This window comes from Tamandua tetradactyla, chromosome 18, assembly GCF_023851605.1.
Source record: "Tamandua tetradactyla isolate mTamTet1 chromosome 18, mTamTet1.pri, whole genome shotgun sequence".
In the NCBI taxonomy this organism is placed as follows: Eukaryota; Metazoa; Chordata; class Mammalia; order Pilosa; family Myrmecophagidae; genus Tamandua; species Tamandua tetradactyla.
The window spans coordinates 57135100-57147603 of record NC_135344.1 but is presented as its reverse complement, the minus strand read 5'-3'; the positions used below and the strand labels follow the sequence as shown (position 1 = coordinate 57147603).

The window sequence follows — 12504 nt, the reverse complement described above, 5'->3', positions numbered from 1 at the left end:
TAAATACTTAACAGTCATGAAAAGGAAACGCCATTGGGAATAACAAAAAAGTCTTTGTAGAAACAATAAATCCATGATATAGTTCTAAAGCCATATCTGGAATCAGGGAAGCAGAACTAATCATTTTCAGGAAACTGAACCCCAACATCTGGCTGAATTTCAACGCACATATATATATAGTGGAGACAAGGGAACTTCAATCTGATATCGGTTCTTAGATACTACTACTATTCTACTCTATAGATAGACAGAGGTGCCCACAGTAATAGAAGAGCTTAAATCAATGAACAAAAATAAAACATTCTGATGAATAAGAGACCATATAAATAATTAAGAGATGATGTCAGTATTAATAAGTAGCTACTTTTCAATCACTAGAATCATACTTTCCTGTACTAAAATGGATATGGTAGCTTGAAATTTGAGATTCTGATACCTTCAATTTCATGTCCTCATCATTTCCTACTTGTAATAAATTTAAAATTATTTTAAAGTAAACTCAGATGTTCAGCCAATGGATATTATTATAGAAGTATATTAAAGAAAAATTCAGCTATACCTCCTCCAAACTCTGTAAGATACAAACTCTGCAATAAACATACCCTGATAGATGTGAACACTGCTATTTAACTACAGTGACAGGACATTTTCTTTACATTTTCTGAAAATCAATGTTTATCTCTAAAAGTCAATGTTATTTTTCATAGTAACAGTCATTAGTTTTAAAAACAAACCTTCAAAGCAGACTATGTAGGTCTGATTAATAATTACCCAAATTATCAGTTTTCAAAATACATACAAAGTTACTGATTGGCCATGAATACCAGGGAATTTTGAGAATTCACTCCTCTTGTCTTTGAAATGACTACACACCTTACCTTTGGTCAATGAATCATCTCTAGTTTATAGTTCTTTTTAAATGGATCACTAGTTTATCTAAAAGCAACTTAAAAAATAGTCTAAGCTAAAACTGAATTTTCACAAGTGCTAATTTTTAGAAAAATAAATATCTACTTCCATATTTCAAACCAATAATCACATTTTTTGTGACAGGAATAAACAGCAATAAGCTACTTACCGTAGCCCTGCTGCTGTCCTGGATAACCCTGCTGTCCTGGGTACTGCTGTTGCTGGGGTGGATATCCCTGTTGTGGAGGTGGTCCTTGGTAAGCATCTTGCTGTTGGCCATATTGTGAATTTCCTACAGGGTAATTGGAGAAGAGGAAAATAAAAAACTGAGAAGTTTGCTTAATTAACTTTCTCCTCTAAGATGCATAGCCAACAACACAAGAACAAAATGAAATGCCATACTGATTTTTTAAAGTTAACAAAACAAAGAAAAAACTCAAACCAAACAGAAGGATTTCGGCCAAACAAACTGCAGTTAAAGCCAATTTTGCAAGGTTGAACTGCAGCATTTTCAGCGTCTCTGCCATACGAGCATTACATTTACTGGAACATCACAGTCATAAGATCATGACTATGCTAAATAAAATAAAAAAGACAAAATTAAAGACAGCTACAAGAGCACACACTAGCTACAAAAGATCAGCAAGCTGTTTCCTAAAGGCACTATACTTATATGTAAAATTATATATATGTAAACACACACGAGAAAAAAAACTGGACCGATGGATTTGTGTTCAAACAGAAAATTTCCACTGGGAGAAAAATAATTTTTAAGTGTTTTAGTCTTTTTACTGTTGTTAGAAATGACAAGTCATGGTTATACATTTTAAATATTTGTAAGGAAATTATCTTGATTGTTTTAGACTCCCTATATCTTTCAAGACAGCCAGCAGCTAGTATTCTACAAGAGCTTTGCATTGAGAAATTGTCTTATGCAAGAATTTTCATTCCTGTAGAAGGGGATATATGTGTGTATGTGTGTGAAGGTATATAGATACCTCCTTCGTAGTAATGTTGTGAGGAATCCTCATAAGGCCTATCGTAGCCTTGTTCAGGATACGACGGTTGCTGATAACCGTAATCATTATGACCTACATCAATTCGACAAGAGACAGGAAGAAACGTTAATGGCCACTGAGTGAAAACCCTAAAAATATTTAAACTTTCAGATAAAATTGAAAAAAGAAAAAGAACTGGAAATACATAAAAAATAATTTCAACTGTAATAGCCAAATATTTACCAATGTGATTGTTTTCATATTGAGATAACGTGCAAATTTTTTTTAAAGCAAAAAGCAGTAGCTTTAGAAACATTACACTTATAGATTTAACTATGATAATCTTCATTAAGGGAAAAAAACCTTGATCTGTCAACTTTTAAAAAAGAAAGAATAAAGCATTTAGGCCTTTCACATGTAAATAACTTGAATTAAATCAGAATGAACAAAAGAAGTAATTATCATATTTTGTCAAACACCTGTTCTGCTGATCTCCAATTCCACAGCATATGCTAAAAACAATGCAAAATATAAAAGAGCTCCATAATTTTTTCCCCTGAAGAAACTGAAACAAATTTTGACATTCTATTTACGTGTATAAAGTATATGTATCTCAAAGTATTTTTAGATACAAAAATATATATCCTAATGTTGCCATTTTAAAAATCTTTAGAAAATATCTGCAGAGTATCATAAACATACATCTTTATAAATTGATGCCGTTTTAAGTGCTGGAGTACACTTTAGCTTGGCAGCTCCAACATATAAGCACAGCTCCACCTATAGGTTGTTTTAAAATACATTTCACCTGCAAAATGACTGGAATCTAATGAAAACCAATATTCTCATACTTTCAACAAAATACAGGAAATAACCTTTCAGTTTGCTAAACCCTAAACTAAATTTTAGGAAAACTTTAGAAGGAAGAATATACATATGAATTATACTAAGTATTCTGGCATTCAAATGTTCCTAAACTACCTCATAAATATCTACATCAAAGGTTGGCAGACTAGGATCCACAGTGGGCTGGTTTTGTTTTACTGGAACATGGTCACACCCATTCATTCACATACTGTTTATAACTGTTTTCTCCCTACAACAGGAGAGTTCAGTAGTTGAGACCAAGACCTTATAGTCTGCAATGACTAAACTATTTACTGTATGGCTCTTTACAAAAAAAGTTTGCTGACTCCTAACCTAAGTATTTACTGGCATAACTATGTGGACATATAAGAGAAAATACTCAATGTTGTCTAAGAAAATTACTTGCTGATGTAAAGAGAACACTCTATTGTTAATGTCAGGCACATATATTATTATACACCTAATCAAAAATATACCAATTAAATCAAACTTTGACCATAACGCAATAAAATAAATTATGTATAGTTAAATAGTTTTAAGTTTTAATATTTACAAAAACACACCTATTTTGAATAGAAAGGTTATACTTATAACAATTCAAATTTCATATTCAAGAAATATTCAGAATCAAAATAACATCAAGTTCAAATATTTAAAATATATTTAAAAATTAAACAATAATAATTTAGTTTTCAAAAGACTTCCTACTGCATGTAATTTAACAAAGTAGATTTTATCTCTGTAATATATAAAAATTCATGTTCTTAAGTATAAATATAATTTTAGGATTTATTTGTTTATGAAAAATGGCAGGCAAAACGATTTTTTAAATACACCAAATTCTATCTTCTAGCATCTAATCAATGACCAACACTTTAGCTTTAAGTTTCTTAGTTTCCTGAGTTTCTCTGTTAATTCACCTTAAATACACTAAAAGAGCTTACTTTATAATCAATATTTTGGCAATTTCTTTTATAATAAAAAGAATCATTCTGTAATATGAGTAACAATTTCGATTTATCAGTTTTATATGTTTGGATTATTTTTTCTTCAACATTTTATTATAAAATTTTCAAACATAGAAAAAATTAAAAGAACTGTTCAGTGAAAACCTGTTTGTATGCCTGGATTATTACAATTTAGATTCTCTTAAGGTGCAGTACATCTTTACAGACCATTATTGCACAAACCACCTTCCTGCTAAAAAAAACAACAAAAAACCCTAAATAAAATTAAAATCTAAATGCCTTTCCTATTCTACTAAATATATTTAGAGCTATGTTGTGGATATAATTTAGGCTCCAAAACTGTTCTCAAATGCAAATGCTAACGTATACAAACCATACTTCTTTGAGAAGTATGCTAAATTCTAAAATGAAACACGGAAAAATACTCAAAAACTGTATTTCCTATGTATTTAAACAATGCACAAAAATAAACCAATGGATAAACTTTATGATATGTGGATTATATCTCAATAAAGCTGTTACTAAAAAAAAAGGTAAATCAATGACATTTTCTATGATTCAAATTAACAATTTCAAAGGGCTGTCTTTTGTATAAGAAAGGATTCCAATGACAGAATATGATTCCTGATGTTTCTAATATGGAAGAGCTACACCAAATATACTTTGAATATTTATAAACTAACGTTACTGCTGCTTCAGATTACTTGAAGTATTTCTAAATTTTGAAGAAACAGATGGTTTCTTCATCCTCATTAAAATGTTTTGAATAGCTAGCTACATTAATATTGGGCAGGGAGAGAAAATGGGAAAGTTAACATTAGGAGAGATTACCATCAGGGTAATACTGCTGGTTCATGCCTTCTGGAGGACCTTGTCCACCATGACTGTATTGGTCCCCATAATAGTCCTCCTGGCCTGAGTACTGCTGTGGTGGGCCTGAAAAACCACAACCAGTCAAGATGTAAATAATTTGTTCTCTATGTCATTAAAGGCTTTCTTTCTAATCTGATGTTATAAGAAATTATTTCTCACCTGTAGATTTCCCCTCCCATGATGTGGCATTTCAGAAATTTTAGCTATTCATATGTACACATAATCAAACACACAGCAAATTCATACACCACATTTCGCTCAATTTTAGTGTGAAGACACACATGCAATATCAAACAATACCAAACAATGCCAACTCAGAAAAACACTAACTCCTTAAATAGAAATTGAAACAAAAAGCCCTGACTTTGCTTCATTATGTTTAAAAACGAAAAGTTCATTAAAATTTAAAAGCTTTCAATTATTGTTGTTTACTAAATTTAGCAGGAGGTTCTCTAAATGGAATCTTACCCTGTTGAGGTGGTCTATAGGGAGGAATCTGTCTCTGACCCATCATATGATTGCCTTGGTTAACTTGACCCATCATTCCCATTGGTGGCTGCTGTCCCTGGTAATGTTGCCCACCTCCCTGTGGCATATTGTATTGTTGAGAAGGAGGCTGCTGATGCATCATTGGACCTGCAAACAGACACATTATGCACATTTTTTGGCATATTTTTAACATCTTAAGACAAAATGCAAGAATATTTTTATTATATAATTCCCCAAATATATAATTAAATTCAATAAAATTTGAATTCATACAGTTTTTTAAAATCTTTGAATTAAAGCTCATATGCCTTAAATAATCTGCAAACAAAGGAAAACAATCAATGGATACTGATTTAAGATCCACCGGAAGACTAGTAATCTTTTAAAATAAAATAGATACAACAGATGAACATTCTGAATGTACGTATCTTTCCTTATATACTACATAATATTTATCCATGCAATTTTTCTGGAAAAGAAATAATCCCTGTGCTCACATAAAATATAATCCTTAAACTATACAATGAAACGAAGTAAACTGCACAAATTCACACAGCAAATCCACAGCCAAATTAAGGAAAAGAAAATAAATTGCTGGGTTTCCATTTCTATTCATTTTTTCAACGTCCACTCATTATGTAATAGTAGATAGGGAAACTACACAAACGTTTATAAATACATCTAACTGGTAGAGTTTCATAAACTTTAATTTTAGGACGAAATTTTATAGGTCTTCTTTCCCTTTTCCAATTATAAAATCTACAAACTACAAAGCTCTTCTTGAAACCAAGGGGCTATAGTACCTCTTAATAAGTCACTCACACACACACACACAAACCAAAAACATGTCAGCAAAGACAGCAAACAAAGCTGCATTATGCAGTTTCCAATCTAAGTAATACCAGGGTAGTCAAACTACCATTACTCTAATATCATACTGGCAACAGTAAAAATATTTCACATGAAGCAATCAACCATGGCCATAAAGTTCTGTATAGCCATCTAAAAATGTAAACAGCTCCTAAGAGGCCTGCTGGCTTAAGTTACACTATGGGGACCTCATCATTCTATCATTATAACCACTACTGTCTCAGAAGTATGTATAAGTCATCTCCCAATTTACTACTTAGATAGTCACACACTCCCACTTTACTGACTTGGGGACAATTTAAGAAGTACAAAAGGTAAAGACTAGAGTGTCTGAAGTTTTAGTCAAAATTGCCCAGATGAGCCAAAAGTTTATTAAAAGCAAAACAAACAAGAAACGCCTACACCTCTTTAAATATACCACTGACCTGCAACAATAGCAACAAGTTAATCAAAAAAGATTTCACCTTATTTCCAAATTGAAGAACTGTTTTGTCTGAAGAAGTGCTTTATCAGAGCTACAGTTTTTCTATTTACCTTGCTGTTTGCTTTACTTTTAATTTTTTCTTTTCAAATTTCTTTTTCCTTCTCTCTAATTTTATCATAAATATAAGATTCTCAAAGGTTACTCTGGGACCTCTCCTTCAACAAAGAAACTTTTAATAGCAGGGATAAGGTGATTTGGAGAGGGGAGGGAAAGAGAACTTTTAACACTCAATAAACATCTGTACTGCCAGACAGATGCTTTCACATCTATTTTATGTAAACTACTAACGACCACCAGAAGCAAATATCCTTATTTTCAAGTTTTTAGCTATTGTGTCAGTTTGAAAGGATGTATGTACCCTAGAAAAGCCATGTTTTAATCTTAATCCCATTTTGTAAAGGCAGCTGTTTCTTCTAATTCTTATTCAGTACTGTATATTTGAATCTGTAAATAGATCATCTCCCTGGATATGTGACTCAATCAAGAGTGGTTGTTAAACTGGATTAGGTGGAGATGTATCTCTACCCATTCAGGTAGGTCTTGATTAGTTTACAGGAATCCTATAAAAGAGAACGACAAGAAAGGAAGCCAGGAGATTCAGAGAGAGCAGAGAATGCTGCAGCACAACGAAGCAGAGAGTCCACCAGCCACCTTTGGAGATGAAGAAGGAAAATGTCTCCCGAGGAGCTTACTGAAACAGGAAGCCAGGAGAGAAAACTAGCAGATGACGCTGTGTCCGCTATGTGCCTTTCCAGCCAAGACAGAAGCCTTGACTGTGTTCACCATGTGCCTTTTCACTTGAGAGAGAAACCCTGAACTTCATCGGCCTTCTTAAACCAAGGTATCTTTCCCTGGATGCCTTTGCTTGGACATTTCTATAGACTTATTTTAATTGGGATATTTTCTCGGCCTTAGAGCTGTAAACTAGCAACTTATTTAATTACCCTTTAAAAAAGCCATTCCGTTTCTGGTATATTGCATTCAGCAGCTAACAAACTGGGATAGCTATAGAAACTGAAGATCAAGATGAGTCAAATAATAGACTGGTAATCAGACAAACTCTAGTCTAATTTCACAGCACATACTGGTTCCACTATTCTTCATTGTTCCACTTTAAAATAAACTGTAACAAATGTAATAGATCAGAAGTAAATTATGCAATGAAAAAATTCCGAACACTAACTAGTTTGAAGTTACAATCTATTATATTTTGAGTATAATAAAATACTCAAAATATAAAGTATAACACTAACATTCATAATTTCATTGGAATTAGGCAGTTACGTAATTTAATTCAGAAAATGACAGTTTTGCCTTGCCTTTCTTCTCCAAAACTAACAAAAACCTTTAGATCAACAGATTAAACACCATTTCAACAGAAGGTTGAATGTTTTATATCCTTGTAAAACAGAAGGTGACTATATAAATTTAGAAAACTAAAGCATATAATATACATTGGAATCAAAATTGTTTTGGCTTTGTCTTTTGTTTTTGTTTTTGTTTTTTCTTTTTTTACATGGGCAGGCACCAGGAACTGAACCCAGGTCTCCGGTATGGCAGGTAAGAACTCTGTCACTGAGCCACCGTTGCCCGCCTGGAACCAAAATTTTTTAAAAGAGGAAAGAAAGCAAAAATATATTTGCCAGGGTGGGAAAACCAAAAGACAACAAGAACAACAAAATTCAAAGCATTTCTCTAAAACAGAAAACTAATTCTGGGTGAAGTCACAGATAGAACAGACCACACCACTTATGCTTTATCTTCTGGGACTGTCAGCAGTTCCAATCCCAAAGAGCTCAATTATGACCCTTCACTTACTCTCTGTCACTATCTCTCCCTCTAAGTACTCCCCAACATCATGCAGGATCAAACCTAAAACCACAGAGATGGAGCAAGATAGCACCTATTAAGACAAAGTGCTTTCCATCTATTTCTTTGAAGCTTTATCTGTTAAAGAAAAAACATGACTGTTCAATTCTTATTGTTTAAAATAAAAGCATTCTATTTTCCTTAAGATAATGAAATATCCTGGAACGACAATGCGTGTTATCCTTTGAGACACTAATGAAAATAAGAGTACTAAATCTAAAAAGGTTACACAAAATCATTAAGGGGTATGGTATGTATGAATTTTTTTCTTTTTATTTCTTTTTCTGAATTGATGCAAATGTTCTAAGAAATTATCATGATGATGAATAAACAACTATGTGATATTGTGAGTTGCTGATTTTATATCAAGAATGGAATGATCATATGGTAAGAATGTTTGGTTTGTATGTGTGGTTATGTTTAATTAAAAAAAAAAGGTTACCCAAAATCAGTCTTAAAAAATGTATACTACAAAATGAAATAAGATTAAAAATGAATCTATTTAGGGGTAGTATGATGGTGGCCCAGTGGCAGAATTCTCACCTGCCATGCTGGAGACCCGGGTTTAATTCCCAGTGCCTGCCCATGCAAAAAAAAAAAACAACCTATTTATACCCATTTTCCACAAATAATAGCATTAAGTATTTTATGTGCTTAAAGGTTATTTCTTCACCATTTACATAAACCATTTTGATGTTTAAGATACACCGTAAAGTGTGATATTATATATTCAAAAGCCCTATTAATGTCTTACCTAGAAAGTATTTTTGAAAAAATATTTTACAAGGATATAATACATGTACTCATCATGAACACACTATTTCTTTCCATTTTAAATTTTATAACCAAATTGATGCAAACAATGTTCTATATCTTAAACTACACGTAAAACATTCCCAAATTACTCTTTTATCTATTATTGTGATTCTGTGCCATTAGATGACAAATACTTAGTATTAACTTAATTTAATGATCAAAAAGGGAAAATTTTTAAAGACTCAACTATAAAAAAACATTAATTTTTCATTAACCCTGAATTATGAATGATTTAATTTGTAAAATATTATTTATACATACTGTATTAGTTAGGGTTCTCTAGAGAAACAGAATCAACAGGGAACACTTGAAAATATAAAATTTATAAAAGTGCCTCACGTGACCGTAGGAACGCAGAGTCCAAAATCCACAGGGCAGGCTGCGAAGCTGATGACTCCGATGGATGGCCTGGATGAACTCCACAGGAGAGGCTCACCAGCCAAAGCAAGAATGGAACCTGCTTCCTCTGAGTCCTCCTTAAAAGGCTTCCCCTAATCAGATTTAGCATTACTAATTGCAGAAGACACTCCCCTTAGGCTGATTACAAATGGAATCAGCTGTGGATGCAGCTGACGTGATCATGACCTAATCCTGTGAAATGTCCTCATTGCAACAGACAGGCCAGCGCTTGCCCAATCAGATAAACAGGTACCACAAGTTGGCCAAGTTAACACCTGTCCCTAACTATGACAGTCCACCCCTTGTCAACTTGGCACCTATATATATATCACCTTAGACCATACTTAATTTCCAAATGAAAACACATAAGCACACTTTTTTTTTCTTTGCACCTGACAATAATCAACTGTCCTGCATATAACTGGAAATACATTAAATCTCTCCAGAATAGGGTGCAAATCCTTGGGCAACATTCATTCTTAAACTTGATATCTTACAACTTAAATAGTATAACATGAACAAAACAGCATTACAGTCCTCGTTTCTGTAACTGATCATGTGGTCGAAGTTCATATTTATCACTACCTTCTTCTACTACCCATTCCATGTTACCTTTCCCCTCAGCAAGCACTTCAGCTGGCCATGGTTCTTAGCCTTGTGGGGTGACCCAAACCTTCATTCCTGAAGTTTCAGAGCCATTAGTAGTTCTGCCTGGATTGTGTTGTTGCAGTTTTCCATTGATTTTAATCACAGGACATGGTAGTAATAATGGACGCCTTAGGGGATCTCCTATATTCCAAGAAAACTCTTCTTTACCTCCATTATGTAGCTGCAGTCCTACTCCCTTCTGACAGTCAGGGTCAATTATCCCAAACAATAATGTAATCCCCTTCTTGGTGTGTTGCTCCAGAGGCATAAGTAGCCCAAAGTGACCAGGTGGCAATCTTAACTTCCAGTTCAGTGGTATCACTGTTGTTTCTCATGGAGGAAGCACATGCCATTTTGGAACTGAAACCTGTAGACCAGCAGAACTCAGGGTAGCAGGGACAGGAAGCAAAAATTTTCCTACTAGATCACTAGGCGTAATAGTGAGTGGTACCACACCCATTTCCACCCCTTGGTTCCTGGACCCATGGATCCTGGCTATGGGAGAAACAGCAGCATGCAGCAGATGCTGATTCAGAGCATACACAGCCTCCTGGAGAACATGACCCCAGCCTTTCAAGTTTTTGCCACCTAGTTGGCACCGTAATTGAGTTTTCAAAAGGCCATTCCACCATTCTATCAATCCAGCTGCTTCTGGATGATGGGGAACATGGTAAGACCAGAGAATTCCATGAGCATGTGCCCATTCCTGCACTTCATTTGCTGTGAAGTGTGTTCCTTGATCCGAAGCAATGCTGTGTGGAATACCATGACGATGGATAAGACATTATGTAAGCCCACGGAGGTTAGTTTTGGCAGAAGCATTGCGTGCAGGGAAAGCAAACCCACATCCAGAGTATGTGTCTATTCCAGTTAGAACAAATCACTGCCCCTTCCATGAAGGGAGTGGTCCAATGTAATCAACCTGCCACCATGTAGCTGGCTGGTCACCTCGGGGAATGGTGCCATATCGGGAGCTGAGTGTGGGTCTCTGCTGCTGGCAGACTGGGCACTCAGCAGTGGCTGTAACCAGGTCAGCCTTGGTGAGTGGAAGTCCATGTTGCTGAGCCCATGCATAACCTCCATCCCTACCACCATGACCACTTTGTTCATGAGCCCATTGGGCAATAACAGGAGTTGCTGGGAAAAGAGGCTGACTGGTATCCACAGAATGGGTCATCTTATCCACTTGATTATTAAAATCTTCCTCTGCTGAAGTCACCCTCTGGTGCATATTCATATGGGACACAGATATCTTCATGTTTTTAGCCCACTCAGAAAGGTCTATCGATATACTTCTTCCCCAGAACTCTTTGTCACCAATTTTCCAGTTATGGTCTTTCCAAGTCCCTGACCATTCAGCCAAACCATTAGCAACAGCCCATGAGTCAGTATACAAACGCACCTCTGGCCAGTTTTCCTTTCAAGCAAAATGAACAACCAGGTGCACTGCTCAAAGTTCTGCCCACTGGGAGGATTTCCCCTCACCACTGTCCTTCAAGGACACCCCAGAAAGGGGTTGTAACACTGCAGTTGTCCACTTTCGGGGGTGGTACCTGCAGATCGTGCTGAACCATCTGTAAATCAGGCCTGAGTTTTCTCTTCCTCAGTCAATTCACTGTAAGGAACTCCCCAAGAGGCCATAGCTCTGGTCTGGGAAAGAGAAGGTAATGTGGCAGCAGGAATGGAAACCATGGGCATTTGTGCCACTTCTTCATGTAACTTACTTGTGCCTTCAGGACCTGCACTGGCTCTATCTCGTATATACCATTTCCATTTTACAATAGAGTGCTGCTGTGCACGCCCAACTTTATGGCTTGGTGGGTCAGACAACACCCAACTCATGATAGGCAACTCAGGTCTCATGGTAACTTGGTGGCCCATGGTTAAGTGTTCAGTCTCTACTAAGGCCCAGTAGCAGGCCAAAAGCTGTTTCTCAAAAGGAGAGTAGTTATCTGCAGCAGATGGTAAGGCTTTGCTCCAAAATCCTAAGGGTCTGCGTTGTGATTCTCCTATAGGGGCCTGCCAAAGCCTCCAGACAGCATCTCTATTTGCCACTGACACTTCCAGCACCATTGGATCTGCTGGTTCATATGGCCCAAGTGGCAGAGCAGCTTGTACAGCAGCGTGGACCTGTCGCAGAGCCTCCTCTTGTTCAGGTCCCCACTCAAAATTAGCAGCTTTTCTGGTCACTCAATAAATGGGCCAGAGTAGCACACCCAAATGAGGAATATGTTGTCGCCAAAATCCAAAAAGACCAACTAGGCGTTGTACCTCTTTTTCGGTTGTGGGAGGGGCCAGATGCAGCAATTTATCC

At 35.6% G+C, this 12504-nt stretch overlaps 1 protein-coding gene across 4 annotated transcripts in view; it reads right to left on the bottom strand.

Annotated features, from left to right (window-relative positions):
* Nucleotides 1-12504, bottom strand: part of SS18 (SS18 subunit of BAF chromatin remodeling complex) — a 124121-nt gene that overhangs the window by 25257 nt on the left and 86360 nt on the right. For 2 of the 4 annotated variants that reach the window (XM_077135742.1, XM_077135744.1), the window contains exons 6-9: nucleotides 5084-5251; nucleotides 4574-4678; nucleotides 1908-2000; nucleotides 1079-1201 (exon numbers count right to left, since the gene is read on the bottom strand). In XM_077135742.1, the coding sequence (XP_076991857.1) occupies nucleotides 1079-1201; nucleotides 1908-2000; nucleotides 4574-4678; nucleotides 5084-5251 (489 nt within the window). The remainder of the gene's footprint in view (nucleotides 1-1078; nucleotides 1202-1907; nucleotides 2001-4573; nucleotides 4679-5083; nucleotides 5252-12504) is intronic. The other 2 variants (XM_077135745.1, XM_077135743.1) reach the window with 2 other exon arrangements.